This window comes from Aristolochia californica, unplaced genomic scaffold (genome assembly GCF_029961685.1).
Source record: "Aristolochia californica isolate CCGP_79_NKW_82.1479 unplaced genomic scaffold, dmAriCali1.0.hap1 SCAF_11, whole genome shotgun sequence".
NCBI lineage: Eukaryota > Viridiplantae > Streptophyta > Magnoliopsida > Piperales > Aristolochiaceae > Aristolochia > Aristolochia californica.
In genome coordinates, this window is record NW_027181782.1 from 4,423,547 (window position 1) to 4,443,138 (window position 19,592).

Sequence of the window (19,592 nt, forward strand, 5' to 3'; positions counted from 1 at the left end):
CATCTAGGAATTTCATTGACAGATACTCATAATTTTAGCCCAGAATAATATCTATCTGATCCTCTGGTAACTAAAATACTCTAGAAATCTGTTCCCACGGATTTACTCCAATGAGATCTCTCTAGCATGTATAAAAGGTCTCGCCAAATTGTTCCTGGGATATAGAATTATGAAATTTTAGTGACACCTGGAATGTGGTAAGAGAGAAATAGCTGAGACAAATAATCAGGCTGATGGTCGTCTTCTCTCTATGATGTAGTTGGTACTAAATTCAAGTATGATACTTTAATTGAAACTTACAGCTAACATGCTCAGACATGAACACATTTAGTTATCTAGCTTTCCTGAATGTCATCTTGGCCAATGATGATCTATCCTTCTCTCAAAAAATGATCTTTTCTTTTGAATTTGGGTATTTGAGTTTCCAACTCATAATACGTTTCATCTTGAAATGTTGTTTATTGTTCTTTGGTCAAAACATGTTTGACTTTAGGGTGAAAGGTTATCTTTGTGGAACTTTCTGTTACTAACTTATGCTGTTATGACATTATTAAGCCACATGGAAAAGAAAAAGTACAGCTGAAGACGAAAAAAAGACATACAAAGAAAATCCGTTTTTATCCAAAAACATTAATTAGTTGATTTAAGCTGATCAGTGGTTGTCATAAGGATGATTGTGTTGTCCAATTCAGTGGGTGTGAGATTTCATGTAATTACAAACTGACTAGAAATTGATTAATCTGAAGAAAAAAAGAAAAAAATACTACAAGGTTATTTACCTTAGTATCTGTATGCTTGAGTTGGTGAGATCTAATGAATTTTATTTGGTATATGATGTTGAAAATTCTATTAATTCTCTTAGCTATTATTATCAGTGACGTTGTTGTTTTATTCTCGATTATGACAGCTTTTACCAGATATGGGCATTTTGTTTGGACAAATAAGTGACTTACTGTTAAATAATTTTTAGCCATTGATGTGGGTTGGTTGCTATGAGCAAGTGCTTTGGAATTTTGTGATTGATCCAGCTGACTCCTCTAGCTATCTGCTCTAGTGTCTTGTGTCAAGCTAGATGATATGTTGTTTTCCTTGTTCAGGTTAATTGTTGTTTTTTATTGAGTAGTTTATTTAAATATTTGTTTGTTTAGCTTATTTAATTTGGACATTTCAAAAATAAAGAAATTAATCGAATAATTAATAGCTTAAAAAATTAATTGTTCCAATAAGTTAAAAACAAGTGGCTATTTTAGTGAAAAATAAAATGTTTTAAATTCTATTTAAAATACTATTAGCATCTGATGTTCTTCAAACAAAATGCCCCATATGTCATGTTAAAGGGATCAAAACAGTGAAGAGAATTTAGAGTGTGCTGTAGGGTCTATGGATTGGACCTACTTCAGAATTTTTATAACTTGCTCAATTTATTATTTTCTGTTGTAGGCATTTTTTCTTTTTCCTTGGGATGATATGTAAGATCATAAAAACAGGGCAGTTGAGGCATAGAACTGTTGTTCAAGTGGCCTCACCACCATGGATTTAAGTATGAAATCTTTGTTTTTCTTTAATTGGTAGAACTTGAAAACTGATGGCTCTTCTGTAGTGATTTGGGCTTTTGGCTCAATGGTCACATGGGTGATTTCTAGTGTGAGGTCCTGGGTTCATGTACCTGCAAGGGTTAAGGGTGTGTTTTTGTGTGTGTATGTAATGTTAAAAAAGAAAAATTGTTTCAGAGAAAACAGTAATTAGGATAACTGGAGGATACCTATGAAACTGTTCTAGCATAAAAAAGTGAAAAATAAAGATTCCTATCTTGTTAAAGTTGGATCCTACTACATTCCAAAATGATTAGCCAGTGTTAGGAAGTTTTTTTTGCAACCAATAGCTACAAATTTTTTCTTGATGATAATTAATGTCATATTATTCCCACTAGCGCTCCCCCTACATCTAGGCTTAAACAAACCGACGATAAGCTTGATACGTGGACAACATAAATGAGGTACAAATTGAACTGGGTATGAATTGAGCCCAATGGAACAAACAATCCAGTTAAAGTTAGGTCCAGGTTCATCCAAAATGACTAGCTAAAGTGAGGAGATTTTTTTGCAACTAATGACTGCAACATTCTTCTTGATATTAAGCTATATGGGGTTATTCTCACTACACCATTTTAAAAGTTGAAAAGAAATTGTTCCTTTTCTTCTAGTAATACATCCACACCTTTTTCTCACAAAAAAAAAAAAAACAATTGAAAAGAAATTGTACTAATTATTGAAACTGATGCAATTTATAGTCTCTCCTTGTTTATAACCTCCTAGATCTGATAAACCAAATGCTATTGCCACTATCGCACTTTCCTAAAAGTGAACTATCTAAATATAGTAGAACTTTGGAGTGTCTAAGCTGAATCAACTAGCCATGGAAAGAAATCCCTTTTAGTTAAGACAATTACTCATTATGGTTTTGCTAATTCTAGACTTCTCAAAACAAATACTATTATTTAAAGGAAAGAACTAAAACTTTTGAACTAAGCCCAAAACAAACAATTCTATGTGAAGAAATATGTATATTCTGACTAAAAACTTCCTCGTAATAAAACTCTATTCTTCATAGGACTTCATATTCTTCCTTTTTCTTGTTCTTCTTCCTATTCAACCTTAATTATTGTCTTTCTCATCTTTCCTTGTTTCATTAATTATCAATTTCTGTCGGTGGATCTATCTTTTCTTAAATTCTCCAAGTACTTTTTCCACACCAGAGCCATGCTTTTGTGTTTGAAGTAGTCCCTCTGAGCTCAGTTGGATATAATTATTGCTAGTTTTTTTCTAACAGTAGAGAGTGGTTTCATGTGGGTGATTTAGCTTTTCTTGACAGATGTGGGTGTTTTAGCTTGGAAATCTATAACAGATTTGGCTTGTTTAAAGATAATCTGTATAATTTAATTTGAATACTGGTTCCCTACATATGATTAGAGTTAGATACCTACATCTCTATTTCCAATTATGATTCTTTAAAAATTATGTAGCAGGTGGTTTGGGCCGATGCTCAATAGCCACATGGGAGGGTTTATTGTGCGATTTTTTTGCTTCAAGTCTGTTGTGTTTGTGTGTAATCAACATTCACAGAAAAGAAAAAAAGAAAGAATGTTACCTTTCAGAAAAAAAGAAAGTTGCCTAATGTCTTACCATAAAGTGATTTACCCAGGTGCCTAAAGGGTGGGACAAGCTTGTTGTATCCGTCACATCTGTTGAAACTGGGAAGACTGTTGCTAAATCAAACAAAACATTCGTACGCAATGGAACTTGTCGATGGACAGAAACACTTTCAGAGTCTATATGGATTGCACAAGATGCTTCGAAGGAACTTGAAGAATGCCAATTCAAATTTGTTCTTGCCATGGTTTGAACCTGACTTTCCTTCACATTAGATTTCAGTTTTAATAATTATCACAGCCTTGTCCATCCAGATGTCTGCATTTAGTACTATATATATATATATATATATCAATGTATATATTTTTGTTTTGCTTCGTTTGATGATAACTATACTTAAACAATTTCTACTTATGAGTGACAGGGTTCTGCTAGATCTGGTATTCTTGGCGAGACTACGGTAGACCTGACAAAATACATCAACTCAAAAGTTGATGTTAGTGTTTCACTACCTTTAAAAAAGTGTAGTTATGAAACCATTTTGCAAGTAAGTTTCAATTAAATTTTTTTTTCTGTCTTTATTTAAAAAAATTTACCAATTATTTCTGTTATGCTTATGTCAAGATTAAGGTATTATGTCACTCACATTTTCCTCTTCTGTTTTTTTTTTTTTTTTTTTTTTTTTTTTTTAACTTATATTCGTCGGTTCTTGCTGATATATACTTCACTAATATATTGTAGTAAACCTAGTGATAAAAAAGCCCTGAATAAAACTTGATAGGAAACCTGTTATTTGGGTTTAGTGGTTGTTAAATTGGGTCCAAGGCCTTATCCGAAAATGACTAGCCAACTTAGGAAACCTCCTTACCAACTAATAAACTCAAGATTTTTGTACTCAATAATATATGTGGGACTATTCCTTAACACTCCCCCTCTGTGTAGACCTTCTTTTGTGGCTCTACAAGTGGATAATTTAGGAGTAGGCAGTTTAGGTGTAAGCCCTATTTTTTTGTGGCTCTACAAGTGGATAGTTTTAGGTGTAGGGCATCTTTTGTGGCTCTACAAGTAGATAGTTTAGGTGCAGGCCCACATATGAGTATCCGCTCTGATACCATGTTAAATTGGGTCCAAGGCCCTATTCGAAAACGACTTGCCAACTTAGGAAACCTCTTTACCAACTAATAAACTCAAGATTTTTGTACTCACTAATCTATGTGGGACTATTCCTTAACAGTGGTAAACAAGCATATATTAGTTTGGTGAAAAAATAAGTGCTTCTTTGTGTTGGGTGGACTCAATAAGATGAAGAGGAAAAAGACAGAAAGAGGCACAGAGTTGTTCTTGCATTAAACCATTGAAGTTGAAACAAATCCAGGAGAACTAAAAAATTAGAAGGGCTTCGCTAAATAGATTCCTGCATGTCATGATTTTTTTAGCATAGTGTATGTATAACTAATATCAGCTTTGATAATGTTAAGTTACTTGTGACTTATGGCTTCATCATTTGAGAGAAGGAAGAGAGCCAGAGAGAACAAGGCTAGTGCAAAGCAGAATAAGGGAGGAGGAAGGCTCAGAAGTTGGAGATGAGAAAAGAGAAGAATGAAAAGACGAAAAAGGAAGAAGAGAGAGTTAGTGGCTGAATGAGGGAGACAAATCTGCCTAGTTTTGGCCCCATAATACAAGTTAATCATATAGGAAGCCTCGGAGTGTTGCTCAACATTTGGCTTTTCCACTTCTTTGTTCTTCCCTTGAGGAGGGATGACATAACAAGAAATCCAAATGGACAGGATCTATGGCAAGTAAAAGATCCAATAGGCTAATACAAATAATTAAAATGCAGAGAGGAGCTCTGAAAACCCATCCAGAGCTTAGAACTGAATACAAAAGAAAAGGAAGATGGGGGAGGTGGGTTGAAACAAACAAAGAATAAAAAATTTGATATCAACAAAACTATGTAAGATGATTTCTAACAAAAAATAGTAAAAAAAGGATGAAAAATTGAAAAACATATGGGTGTAAATTTTTTCCCACTAATAACTAGTCAATCATGAAGGCAATCACACAACAAAAAATTCTTTGGGAAATTAAAAAAAAATCAGTAAATTCTAAATAAATCTTGAAAAAATTACGGGAAATTTTTCAAAATTTTTAGATATGCAAAAAATTCTTGTAGAGTCCAAGAAAATTCCATAAGATTTTTGAAAATTTCCAACCTTTTTAAAAAATCATATAAATTTCAAAATTTCTTGAAAATTCCATAAAGTTGTAGGAGTTCCCTCCCTTGTTTTCTCAATCAGTTCTTTCCCTCATTCCGACATGCTTCAACAGACCAATCCATCTTTTACTGGATCCAAATAGGGTATCTCTTGGCTTTTTGGTTCTTCGTTACCCACATCAATAAGGTTATTTTATAAGAGTTTTGGTGGGGAGGAGTATGAAGACTCTCGAGTAGTAATTCCATCACAACAAAAGCAAATGAGTAAAAGAGGACTTCTTTCTATCTATTGAGATCAAAATCGTATTTTTTTTGTTTTGGAACTCTCAGTTTTTTGTTCTAAATTAAGAGCCACTTCTATTTTCTTGTTTGAACCTTGTTCATACTTGCTCTTGTTTGAATTATATTTTTATAAATAGTATTCCCATTGTTTTTGGATTTGATTAAAGCCTTTATTTTGAATTTTTTTGGTTGCTTTTCTTTCTTTGGAGAAATAGCCTTTATGGAATTTTGAAGGACTTTGAGAAGTTTTCTGGAATTTGATGAGTTTTTTTGATGGAGTTATGAGGACTCTAAGCAGAAATTTCATCTCAACACAAGCATATGATTGAAAGACAACTCTTCTTTTCATTTGGTGAGATCAAACTTTTGTTTTTTTTTTTTTAAATAGTGCTGGATTATATTAAAGTCTCAAAAGAGCAAAATTACTAGGGGGGAACCGTCCCAAACAATGAGAGATTGTTGAGATGTTCCAAATTTAGCAAGCCTATCGGCCAATGAATTGACTGACCTGGGAATGTGGCTCAATGTACAAGAAAGGATATACAATGTCTACTATGGAAGAAATGGTGAGGCAATGTCGCCATGGGGGGGAGGCGGTGTTGGAGCACCAACTAATGACAACTTTAGAATCCCCTTCAACCATCAACTTTTGTGAAGACGGTCCTTGAAAATTTCTAACCCATGGAGAAGGGCAGTCATATCTGTGGTGTTGGAGTCGGCAATACCAACCGGCCTTGCATAAGAAAGAATAGTCTCACCTTTGTGGTTTCTGAAGATACCACCCATACCGGTTGGTTCTCAGCACCACAAAGCACTTCCATCAAAATTTAACTTCATGCAGTCACTAGGGGGAGGCTCCCATTCGGTCATGGCCGACACCTTTTGAGGACCCGCCATATGGGCCGGAAGATTCCAATTCTAGCGAAGGGATATTCCCGCTTGAGGCGCAAATTCCTTCCTAGTATGCAATTAGTTGGAGATCATTCCTACTGCGCAGGAGATAGTGCTTTATAGGCTTCTGAATTTGAGGTTAAACCTCCTATTGTTCCACTCCAACCAAAGACACTACGGAATATGGGCAAGACATGCAGAGAGAAGCAGTTTGCCAATTCTTGGCACACGCGACCCCAATACCATCTGGAAGGTGCAGAAAAGGTCTTGATGAAGGCCCACTTGAATACCAATTTTTTGGAAAATCGCCATCCATACTTGCCATGAGTACCCGCCGTGAAGGAGAATATGCTGAACAAACTCCTCACAAACACCACAAAGAGGGCAAGTGTTATCAGGGACGGATAAGCCCCTCTTTTGAAGGTTGTCTACTGTGAGGATTTGTTCTCTGATGGCTGTCCATATGAAATTTTTTATCTTGCTGGGCTCTGAGAGCTTCCATGCAAGATTTTCCTTGTGCTCAGGAATGTTGGGGTCATCTTCTTTGATATGGGAATAAGTTGAGGCCACCGAGAAGATACCGTTAATGCTAGGCTTCCAGATCAATTTATCATGCACCCGATGCCGAATGACAGTGTTGCTGAGGCTGGAAAGAAGCGAGCAGAGGACATTGGCTTCATCATCATTCAGACCACAACGAAAGAGGAGGCTACAAGACTGATTACACCATGAATCGGCCACCGAGTAAGATGGATCCATAGCAATCTTCGCTAGCTCCAGGTAATCCTCCGACAATGGCTGGTGACCGCACCACTTGTCGGTCCAGAAGCGAAGGGTCCTCCTGTTACTAAGATAGAAGGAGGTTGCAGCCTTGAATGTGGGAAACAATTTGTAAACACATTTCCAAATTGGGGATAAACGGCTAGGGGCACCCCCCTCTCTCCACCAGTGGCTTGGGAGCTGAAGGTAGAATCTCACCATGTTCCTCCACAAACTGTTGTGCTTGGAATTGAGGTTCCAAATCCACTTAAGAAGGAGAGCACTATTCATATCCTTCGTAGACCGGATGCCCAAGCCACCTTTGATTTGGGGCTGTCATATTTCTTTCCAATTGACCAAATGGTATATGAAAGTGTCTTCAATACTCTCTAGAGAAAGCACTGGCGAATAGCATCAATCTTTGAGCACATCGAGGCTGGGCAATGAGTGAAGGATAGGAGGTTATTGGGCAGACCCGCCAAACATGATTTTAGTAGGGTAAGTCATTCTGCTGTGGATAGAAGCTTGCCCTGCCATGTGGCAAGTCTCTTCTTGAACTTCTCAATGAGGGGGGGGGCGGGGGGGGGGGGGGGGGGGGGGGGGATCAAAGAGCTGCCGTGGGGCGTGTGTCAAACAAAGGTAGGCCCAAATATGTAGCAAGTGTGCTCTCTAGTGCACAACCCAATAATTCCGCCATATCTCGAATCACTGAGTCATCCATATAGTATCCCAGAAGAGTGGTTTTCTTCCGATTGATGCTCTAACCCGAAGCCAACTCAAATAAGCCTAGAACTGCTCTCAACTTCCTGATCTGGTCCATGGTGCTCACACCAAAACAAATGGTGTCGTCCGCAAACTAAAGAATTGGAGTATCAAAGTCCTCTGTGTCAGCTATGGGGAGAAGGATCCAATTCCTTTGGCTGAGTAAATTAGAGAGGAGTGGTACTCGACAACCACATTGAAGTGCAGAGGGGACATGGGGTCTCCTTGACGGATACCACGAGTTCCCTTAAAGTAGCTGCAAACAGTCCCATTAAGAAGTACCAAGTAGTTGGCTGAGGAGATGCAACTTTGAATCTAGAATCTCCACTTGTCTCCGAACCCCCTTTTTCTCATAAAAATATCCAGAAGCTTCCAATTTACTTTGTCAAAAGCCTTCTCCAAGTTGAGCTTGAGGATAAATATGGGTTGCTTCAAAGTCTGGAAGTGATGAAGGAGCTCATGGCAAGCCATTGCCGAGTCCAGAATATTCCTCCCTTTGATGAAGGCACTCTGTCCCTGATGAATGACAACCGGAAGAATCGCCCAGAGACGGTTGGCAAAGAGACGAGTAATTGCCTTATAAGGTGCTGGTGGTGAGGCTAATAGGCCGGAAATCCGAAGGAAGCTCTGCCCCATCTTTCTTGTGTATGAGGTCAATGAAGGAAGCCCCAATACTCTTGAACACAATGCCGTGGTGGTAGAATGAGTGGGCCATGTGGGTGATGGCCAATGAAGAGCCAACAATGTTGGTAAAATTCTCCATTGAAACCATCCGGCCCCGAAGCTTTGTCTAGAGGAAGGCCCATAGCAGCTTTTTCAATTTCTCTTCTTGAGAAGGGAAGCTCAATAAGATTTGAAGCCGCTGTGGGAATAGCCAAGATGTTGACACTCTGGAAGAAAGGCTGAAGTGGTTGGCATTCGGTATAGAGACTTGCAAAAAAACTCACCAAGGCATTAGAAGTAAGGGATCGGTTTGAGGTAACTTCTCCATTGATGCTAAGCGAGGTTATCTTGTTGGCTCTTCTCTTGGCTGTGGTGATGACATGAAAAAATTTAGTGTTAGCATCCCTCTCCGAGAGCCATCTAAATGGAGCTTGTTGTTTCCAGTACACGAGTTCGTAGTGAACGAACAATTGCAATTGCTCCTAAAGGGCATAGCGCTAAGCCATTTCAGCATTGGCCAGGCTTCTAGACTCCTCTTTCGAGTCAAGAGCATCCACCTGAGCAAGGGTGTCAGCCTTGTTAGCCGAACAGGAGGACTGGCGCTCTAATGCCCAAGCGTACAAAAGGGGCTTTAGCAGCTTGAGCTTCATCGGGAGGCCCACCCACTTGGGCCAACCGCAACAATTTTTTTCCAGAAGAATTGGACGGAAGTATCAAAGGTGAGGTCTTTGTTCCATGCATTGTTGAACCTGAAGGGAGGAGGGTCCTATTTGTTTTTTTTTTTTTTTTAAATGACAATTTTTTTTTTTTTTAAATGACCCTAGTTGTTTTTTTTTGGAAATTCACTATTTTTTGGTTTTAAATTTAGAACTGCTTCAATTTCTTGTTTTAGACCTTGTTCTTACTTTCTCTTGTTTGACTTTTTTTTTTTTTTTTTTTTTGAAAATGTGATGATTTTATTGCAAACAAAATGAGAACAAAATTATATCAAGGGAGACCTCCCCTTGCAACAAGAGATTGCAAAGAGGAACTTAATTTTGCACAAGAGTTAGTAATAGAATTTGCTTATCTAGGAACATGAGACCAAGTACAAGAAATAGAAGATACAAGATCCAAAATGTCCAAAAAAATGCCAGTGGCACCAGGGAGTGTGACGAAGACGACACCTACCAGTTACCACCTTGGAGTTACCTTCCACGATGAGGGGGCTACTAAAATGATCGTGGTAGGTGCAAAGGCAATGAAGAAGGGCAGAGAGCTAGACAGTAGTGGAGTCAGCAATACCCAGAGGCCCAAAATAGGAGATAAGGGGAGAACCCTCTAAGTCATGGAACACACCTCCGAATCCTATGGCTCCAAAGTGGCCAATGGCACTACCATCAAAGTTGAGCTTGAGGTAACCAGGCGGAGGAGGCACCCAACAAGCTACTGGGGTGAGGGGGGGATTTGACTGCTTGAAGAATGTCCCCCTTTGCACCAACTGGCATGTGGTTTCTTGGATGTTCGTTCCTGCCTCCAACCCGCCAAGTGAACGAGCAATGAAGAAGGAGATGACTCATAGTTTCCTCCTTCAAGCCACAAAAAGGGTAGAGCGGGTTAGGAGATGAATTGCCACGCTATAGAAGGTTATTTGCAGTAAGAATTCTGTTAAGGCAAGCTCTTTAGAGGAAGAACTTCACTTTGTGGGGAGCCATGGGACACCAAGCGGTTGCGACTATGTGGGTGTCGGAGGTCTGATTCCACCCCATGAGATATCGGTATGCCGAGGAGACTAAGAAACACACTGTCAACGAGGAGCCAAATCATCTTGTCTTTCATATGACTCCAAACCTTAGTGGAGCTTAGGCCATCAGCCAGATTACGAAGAGTGAGAGCTTCCTTGTCCATGAGTCCACGTCTCAGATGAAGATTCCATGAGCCATTCATCCAAGCATCAACCACAGATAAGTCTCAGCGAGTAGTGAGCTGACAAAGGGGTTGGAAGGAGTTGATGAGGGGGCCATCCCCACTCCACCAATCCGTTCAAAAATTCTGGCTAGACTCGTCCCCAACAAATAAACAAATAGCGCAGCAGAAAACCCTTCCCAGCCCTTCTACTGGGGGAGGGGGGTGGAGGCAAGAATGGACATCGAAGAAACCACACACTAGTTGGTGCAGAGGGGGGCATTCTTCAAGCGGTCAAATTCCTTTCTAGTGTGCAGCCAAGTACAGATGAGGTCGGTGGCATAACAAATGACTTCGTCTGCTGTGCTGGATATACAGTTGAATCTCCAAGAATTCTTTTCTTTACAAAGGCACCATGGGATGTGGGCCACACAAGCAGAGAGGAGAAACTTACCCAGTTTGGGGAGGCGGGGCTCAAAGGGGAAATGACTCATCTCGCTAAGGTCACGAGGGAGGCAAATCTGGATGCCCAATTTGCTAAGAAGAGAAGTCTAGACCCACCAAGTGAACGAGCAGTGAAGAAGGAGATGACTTATAGTTTCCTCCTTCAAGCCAAAAAAAGGGTAAAGCGGGTTAGGAGATGAATTGCCATGCCATAGGAGGTTATCTGTAGTAAGAATTCTGTTTTTTTTTTTTTTTTTTTTTGAAATGATGCTGAATTTTATTATGAGAGCTCAAACGAGCTGATTACACGAGGGGAAGCCTTCCCAAACAATGAGAGATTGCTGGGAGGTTTCGAATTTTGCCAATTTATCAGCCAAAGAATTAGCTGATCTAGGAACGAGGTTCCAATTACAATAAATGGATGACATAATGTCAGCAATACAATCAATGATTGGCCAGTGGCACCAAAGAGGGGAGCTTTCTTTTGAACACCAGCTGATGACAGTCTTTGAATCGCCTTCAATAATCAGCTTGCCATGGAGCCGCTCTTTAAAGATTTGCTGGCCGAACAGAAGAGCACTCACTTCAGCAGTATTTGAATCAACGATACCCACTGGCCCTACATAGGATAAAATAGGGTCTCCACTTCTATCTCTGAAAACACCACCAGCTCTGCCGGCCCAGGACAACCTAAAGCACTGGCATCAAAATTGAGTTTGATGCAGTCGTAAGGGGGAGGATCCCAGGTGGCCATAACTGGATTCCTACGAGGGCCCGCTATGTGCGCTATCAAACCCCAATTTTCTCGAAGGGAGACGCCCGATAGAGAAGCAAACTCCTTCCTCGAATGTAGCCAGCTCGAGATAAGGCCCACTGCTTGAGAAGCTATATTATCCGGGTTGCTAGCCTTGGAATTGAATCTCTGGTTGTTTTGCTCTAGCCATTTACACCATGGGACATGTGCAAGGCATGCTAAGAGAATTATCTTGCCCAGCTTAGGAAGGCGCATCCCCATAACCATCTCAAAGGTGCCAAAAAGGCCCTGATGTAGCCCCAATTGGAGACCAATCTTCTGAAATATCTTCATCCAGACTTGCCATGAAAAGTCGCAATGTAAGAGAACATGCTGGATTGTCTCATCACACACACCATAAAGGGGACAAGTGCGATTGGGGGCGGTGTAACCTCTTTTATGGAGGTTGTCAAAGGTGAGGATTTGTTCCCTGATGGCCGTCCACACGAAGAATTTGATTTTATTAGGCGCTGAGAGCTTCCATGCTAGGTTTGCCTTGTGCTCATGCATGCTGTAATCTTGTTTTCTAATGTGAGAGTAGGCGGATGCAACTGTAAATCGGCCATTAATGCTGGGCTTCTATATCAATTTATCAACTGCACACTCACGAATACTAGTGCTGCTGAGCTTGGAGAGGAGAGAGCAAAAAGCAGTAGTTTCCTCGTCATTTAATCCCCGGGCGAAATGTAAGACTCCATGAGTGATCTCTCCAAGAGTCAGCCACTGAGCAAGAGAGATCCCTCGCCACCCTAGAGAGCCCTGGGAAATCCTTAGAGAGGGGGCGGGGGCCACACCATTCATCCAACCAAAAGAGGAGGGTCCTTCCATTTCCTGTGTGAAAGAAAGTTGCATCTCTAAATATTGGGAGGAGCTTTTGAATTGATTTCCATATCGGGGATAGGAGCCGAGTAGCGCCATCCTCCCTCCACCAGGCACCCAAAGGTTGAAGATAGAACCTGACCAGATCACCCCATAGGCTGTTATGCAAGCGCTCTAGAGGAAGAACTTCACTTTGTGGGGAGCCATGGGACACCAAGCGGTTGCGGCCATGTGGGTGTCGGAGGGTTGAGACTCTTTTGTGAGACCTTTTCTTGTGAGACTCCTGTAAGACGCCACCATATTAATTCTAGGTCTATGAGAGTTCTTACTGTGAGAGTCATGTAAGACCCTTCCATACTTGTTCTTCAACAGATTGAGACAGAGAGAGTTCTAGAGAGGACTGCTCTAATACCAATTTGATAGAGACCCCTCGGGGAAGTCCTATTTATTTATTTATTTTTAAATTGCATGGAGGGATTGAAAGAGGATTCTGCCCGGGTCTGGCTGGGTTTGGAGTAATTATTGATGATGATAATAACTGTCTTCTCTACACCTTTGCGGGCCCTCTGGGTATCTTTGACTCTACCACCGCTGAACTCACCGAATTGCTACAAGGGCTTATAGGCATTGGGATATTTATTTTGAAATTTGTAACATAACTTCTCATCTAAATTGTACATGGACCCACACCCCCAGATCTACCAATCATTTGGCAGACTTTCACACTAAACAGGAATCTTCCCTCCAACACCTTGTTGTGGATGATGGCTCACCTCGCTAGGTTGTTTTCTCTCTTGTTTTATTGAATATTCACACACCTTCCTTCAAATAAAAAAAGGAGGGATTGAAAGTGAGGTTAAGAGGGTTAGAATAAGAGAGAAGGGAAGAAGAGAAAAATAAAGTAGAGGAAGAGAGGGGGATAGAGAGAGCTAGAAGGAAAAGATAGAAGAAGAGAGAAGAAAAGAGAGGAGTTAGGGCACGAATTTGAGAGAGAGAGAGAGAGGGAGAGTAAAGTAAAATAAATTCTTTGGTTTTGGATGATTTGTTCACACAGCTTCCTCTATTTATAGTTTTTCCTTTCCGTTCACTAGGAAACTCCTACTTCGATTAGGATTTCCAATTACATCAATCAAGGAAAAGATTACATAAATCAAGGAGAAGATCGCATAATTTAAGGAAATTGCTAAATCAAATGAAAATTCTATCTCTAGAGAATTTAATAAGAATAGGAAGGTAATATTGCTTTGACTTGTTTTAACCAGCCTCTTGGAATTCCAGAAGTACCCTTGAGTTGACTCCAACATGAAAATTTGGTGCAAACTCCATTTTTGCCCCTGGGTGAGGTCCCCTTGCTTTTTTTGCTTTTGACGCCACCTTCACTGCTCATTCTTGTTTGTGCCTCCATTTGCTAACTTGTGCTTCTTTGCTTCTTCTTTTCTTCTCATTTAGATTCTTTTGAGGGTTAATTGAGTATTCTATCATTAAATTTGATCGAGTGCCCTTGGGGAAGCCCTATTTTTTTCCTTAAAATTGCAAGGAGGGATTGAAAGAGAGGTCAAGAGGGTTGAAAGGAAAAGAGAGTAGTAGAGGAGGAAAGGGTGATAGAGAGAGAGTTAGAAGAAAAAGAGGGGAGAGATGCTAGGGTACAAATATGAGAGAGAGAGAGAGAGAGAGAGGGAGAGTAAACCAAAATAAATTCTTTGGCTTTGGATAATTTGTTTATCCTAGCCTCCTATATTTATAGTTTTTCCTTTACATCTTCTAGGAAACCCCTACTTTAATTAGGATTTCCAATTACATCAATTAAGGAAAAGATTACATAAATCAAAGAGAATATTGCATAATTCAAGGAAATTGCTAAATCAAATAAAAATACTCTCTAGAGAATTTAATAAGAATAGGAAGGTAAAGATTGCTTTGACTAGCTTTGACCAGTCTCTTAGAATTTCAGTAGTACCCTTGTGTTGGCTCCACATGAAAAATTGGTGCAAATTCAATTTCCCCCTAAGGTCACGCTCCCTTGCTTTTTTGCTTTTGGCCATCTTCACTTGCTAATTCTTGTTGGTGCTTCCTCCACTTGCTATCTTGTGCTTCTTTACTTTTTTTTCTTCTTCTCATTTAGGTTCTTTTGAGTGTTTATTGAGTATTCTCTCAGGATGTTGAAGGGCAACTCCAGTATAAGCCAAATAATTCATCATTCATCCAAGTTTCTTCAGTTTAATTAATATTGCCACTCTTTTCCCTATTTGAAACCACGATTGTTTCATAAAATTTTTCAAGAAGTTAAATTATTTGAGCTCCTGAATATTTGGCCTCTCTTGCTAGGTGCTGGCTGGTTTTATCTCTTTTTTATCATTTGATTTGTTTAATTAATAATTGATTTATTGTTTTGCAGTTCAAAATTCAGTGTCTGACCCCAAAATCAAGGTTTGGATTGCAGTTTCTGCAATGAATAGAAGTGATATTAATTTTTCTTTGAAAAAATAGCTTTTCCTTTTGCTTAAATTGTCGCATTTGTTACAGGGATGAAAAGCAATTGAAAGAAACAACTCTGGTTGTGGAAGATTCGAGCACAGGTTATGATGATATTGACAATAAATCAGATGGATCTGATATGTTTTCTAGGAGCATTGAATCTTCATCAAGTAATCAATTTGGCAGCAATTATTATCCTGGCGACTTTGGAAGTCAGGTGAGCTATTTCACTTAAACAATTTACCTTCAAATTCAATTGTGTAATCTAGTCTATGGAGTTCCTAATCTCTGTGGCATGACACTCATTCCCACGTGTACATAACATGCCACTCTGAGCTGTCATAAAAGAATACTTATAGCTTTTTGGGGATTTTCAGGAAAAAATTAGATCTAATTGCTGGTGGACATGTTGAATTTCTAGAGACCAAAATAACTTTAACATTTAATATTATATACAGTGAAACATATTTCTACATTCATCTTCAATGGAGATCCCAACTGCAATTTGTTGTAGATCTGAGTTTTTAAGTGTAATGCATTTTGCATTAGCTTCTGTATTTCAAGTTTAGGGAGTCCAACTAAATCAGTAAAGACTATTTTGTGAATAAATCCTGCTAGAAATTACGTGGATACTCAACTCTGTTGTATTTCTTGTATGAGCTAATTATGTAAAAGACCCTAGCATGCAAAATAATTATTGAAAGTACACAAATCTGTCACCCGTTGATATATAGCAAAGGCATTGCAAAGGAAGGGGCATATGGACAAAGATCTAAAGCCAAAAAATGAAATTTATATATGTTGAGAAGAGATCAAGGAATACATAATTGCATGAAGAAATGGTCAAGGTAAAAATTGACCCCTGCCTATTTCTATTGTGTTACTTAAGTCACAAAATATGGATAAACTAGAATGCCCTTCTTTTTCTTTTTATACGATGATTGCTTTTATTAAGCTAAAGAATTTAATTGAATAATAAGATACGAATAACTCAAACTACAATGGAAGGGAGAACCTGGATACAAGGGATAGGTGAGAGATGCCCTCTCTAGAGGATACATCAGCAGTGGAATTTGCAGCCCTTAATATATGCTGCCTGCAACCATATGATGTCTACAAATGTCCACGATCTTTTCACGAATGTATCTAAATTGCCAGTGAGGCTTGAGCTTGTCCTTCAATAAATGGGCAGAGAAGTTCTTCAAGTGCAACTTGGCCAAGCCTTACTGAATCCTTCCAACCAATAGAGCTCGAGAAAGCTATTGAATTTGTAGGAGAAAAGTGGCGGAGAAGATATGGGTTTAGAGACCTGTTTCCCCTATTTATAATGTAAGCAATATTTGAAATCACACTTATGTTCTTACAAGCCATAAACCCTAGGATTCTACTTTGTACAAGACTTTCCTACGAAATAAACAAAACTACATAAAATTGAAAATATAACATCTAACACTTCCCCTTAAACTGGAGCAGTCATCTTAATTTTATCATGTCCTCTGATAGGTTAGACTCGTTCCCTATCCGTTTTACGGGTAAAAATTACAGTGCCTGGGAATTTCAGTTTTGTTTATTTGTTATGGGAAAGGAGTTATGGGGTCATATAGATGGGACTGATCCCGCACCTCGAGAGGCCGAGGCTTTGTCCAAGTGGACAGTCAAGGACGTTAGGGTCATGACCTGGATCCTTGGCTCCGTTGAGCCTCACTTTGTTCTCAATCTGTCGCTTTATAGAAATGTGGCTGACATGTGGAGTTACCTCGCCCAGGTTTACCATCAAGACAACACGGCTCGGCGTTTTCAATTGGAGTATAAGATGGCTAATTTCACAAAAGGAAGTCTATCCATCGAGGCATAATTTTCTAGTTTTCAAAACCTTTAGGCTGACTATGCCGACATTGTTTATTCTACTGTTCCCGTTACAGCTCTCTATGCTATTCAAGAAGTGCATGAAACCAGCATGAGAGATCAATTCTTGATGAAACTCTATTCCAATTTTGAAATTGCACGGTCTAATCTGATGAATCGTCATCCTGTACCATATCTAGCTGCTTGTTTTAGTGAACTTCTCCGTGAGGAGCAGCGTATAGCAACTCAGGCTGGCATCGAACATCGGGCTAATGTTAGTGCCCCTGTTACTGTGGCTTATGCAACCCAGGGGAGGAATTAGGGACAAGACATAAGTGTTGTTCAGTGCTATAGTTGTAAAGCTTTTGGTCATTGCTCGGGATTGCCCTAAGAAACTAGGTCATATCATCTCTACTTGCCCCATTCGACCTGAAAGGAAGCCGGATACTGCTTATCATGCCTATGCTGGTGCCTCTAGTTCTACTGCATTGCCTGCTGCCTCGCCGGTTGTTCCTGCTGCACCTACAACTTCCACCAACCCGAACATACTCACTCCTGAGATGGTACAACAGATGATCATTTCTGCTTTCTCTACTTTTGGGCTCTCAGGTAATCATAAAGTTTCTTCTAAGCCATGGTATTTTGACTCCGGAGCTTCTAATCATTGTTTCTCTTTCCAATGTCAGAAATTATGATGGAAATCAGAAAATTAACACCGTTGATGGCAGTTCTCTGCCTATCAGTGCTATTGGTGGTCTTTCCTCTTGTTTAACTGATGTTTTTGTCTCTTGACCTCTCCACAAAATCTTATTTCTGTTGGTCAATTGGTCGATAATAATTGTAATGTCCATTTCTCTGGATCTGGTTGTGTTGTGCAAGATCAAGTGTCCGGGATGATGATCGCGATGGGGCCTAAAGTGGAACGACTCTTTCCTCTTTATGTTTTTCCTCCCACCATTAGTCCTAGTTTTCCTTTCCTTTCCTTTGCATGTAATGTTGTTGGTTTTAGACCTAAGATGTGGCATAAACGTATAGGCCACCCAAACTCTGATGTACTTCGAAAGTTATTTAATTCAGGTGTATTAGGACATACAACATGTTCTTCTCTTGATCTTTCTTTTGACTGTCCATCATGCAAACTTGGCAAAAGTAAAGTTCTACCTTTTCCTCATTATGCATCTCATGCCTTACAATGTTTCGATATTATTTATACTGATGTTTGGGGGATTGCACCTGTTGTTTCTCATGCGCATTACAAGTACTTTGTCACCTTTATTGATGACTGTAGTCAGTTTACTTGGGTTTACTTTCTACGGGTTAAGTCCAAAGTTTTTTTAGTATTTAAGCGTTTTCTTGCGCTTCTAGAGACTCAATTCTCTGCCAGCATCAAGGTCTTGCGCCTTGATTCTGGCGGCGAATACATGTCTAATGAGTTTCAGGACTTTCTTCAAAGCAAAGGGATCGTCTCTCAACGCTCTTGTCCTTCGACACCGCAACAAAATGGTGTTGTTGAGAGGAAAAATTGTCACCTTCTTGATGTGGTCAGAACCCTTTCACTTGAATCATCTGTTCCTACTCGTTTTTGGTGTGAAACGCTTTCTACTTTGGTTCATTTGATCAATCGTTTACCTTCTCCAACACTACATCATGCTTCTCCCTTCTTTAAGTTGTTTGGCCATTCTCCTTCCTATTTTGATCTTCAAACATTTGGTTGTGTTTGTTTTGTGCATCTCCCTGCTCATGAACGACATAAACTTACAACCCAATCAGTTAAGTGTGCTTTTCTTGGTTATGTTATACCTTAAAAGGGTTATGTTTGTTATGATCCACATGCTCGTCGTATACGTGTTTCTCGGAATGTGGTTTTCTTTGAAAATCAATTTTTTTTCCATCTCATGTTGAGCCGCCATTTGCATCTTTCTCTCTTCTACCTTGTTTTGATGATTCTCCGACAATTGTGGAAAGGTTCAAACCTGGTTTTTGTGTATGGAAGACGTAGTGGACATGAGTCTGGGTCTACTTCCTCTGTGCCCCCTCACGATCTTGTCCTAGTGCCTGATCCTACTCCTGCTCCAGCGGTCTACTCGCCTTTCTAGGCCTCTTCATTGGTATGGTTTCTCCTCCACTGTCTCTCCTGTCGCTACTTTATCCTCTATTTCCATTCCCACTTGTTACAAACAGGCCATGACACATGAGTGTTGGCAGAATGCAATGCAAACAGAACTTCGAGCACTTGAGGAGAATCACACTTGGGATATTGTTCCTTGCCCTCCTACAATTAAGCCTCTTGGGAGTAAATGGGTTTTCTTTGTCAAACTTCGCTCTGATGGCTCTTTGGATCAGTACAAAGCTCGTCTAATAGCTCTGGGCAACAAGCAGGAATATGGGATTGATTATGAAGAGACATTTGTGCCAGTTGCCAAGATGACCACGGTCCATACTATATTCGCGATTGCAGCCTCTCAGTCCTGGCCATTGCATCAGATGGATGTGAAGAATGTCTTTCTCCACGGTGACCTCCAGGAAGATGTATACATGAAGCTCCCTTCGGGTATGACTACCTCCTATCCTGATTAGGTTTGCAAGCTTCGTCGTCCTCTGTATGGGCTTA

The 19,592-nt window shown here is 39.8% G+C and overlaps 1 protein-coding gene across 3 annotated transcripts in view; it reads left to right on the forward strand.

Annotated features, from left to right (window-relative positions):
- The window catches only part of LOC137944226 (uncharacterized), a 40,546-nt gene that overhangs the window by 739 nt on the left and 20,215 nt on the right, over window positions 1-19,592 (forward strand). For all 3 annotated transcript variants that reach the window (XM_068789827.1, XM_068789828.1, XM_068789829.1), the window contains exons 2-5: window positions 3,202-3,396; window positions 3,574-3,696; window positions 15,057-15,088; window positions 15,185-15,353. In XM_068789827.1, coding sequence (XP_068645928.1) covers window positions 3,202-3,396; window positions 3,574-3,696; window positions 15,057-15,088; window positions 15,185-15,353 — 519 coding nt within the window. The remainder of the gene's footprint in view (window positions 1-3,201; window positions 3,397-3,573; window positions 3,697-15,056; window positions 15,089-15,184; window positions 15,354-19,592) is intronic.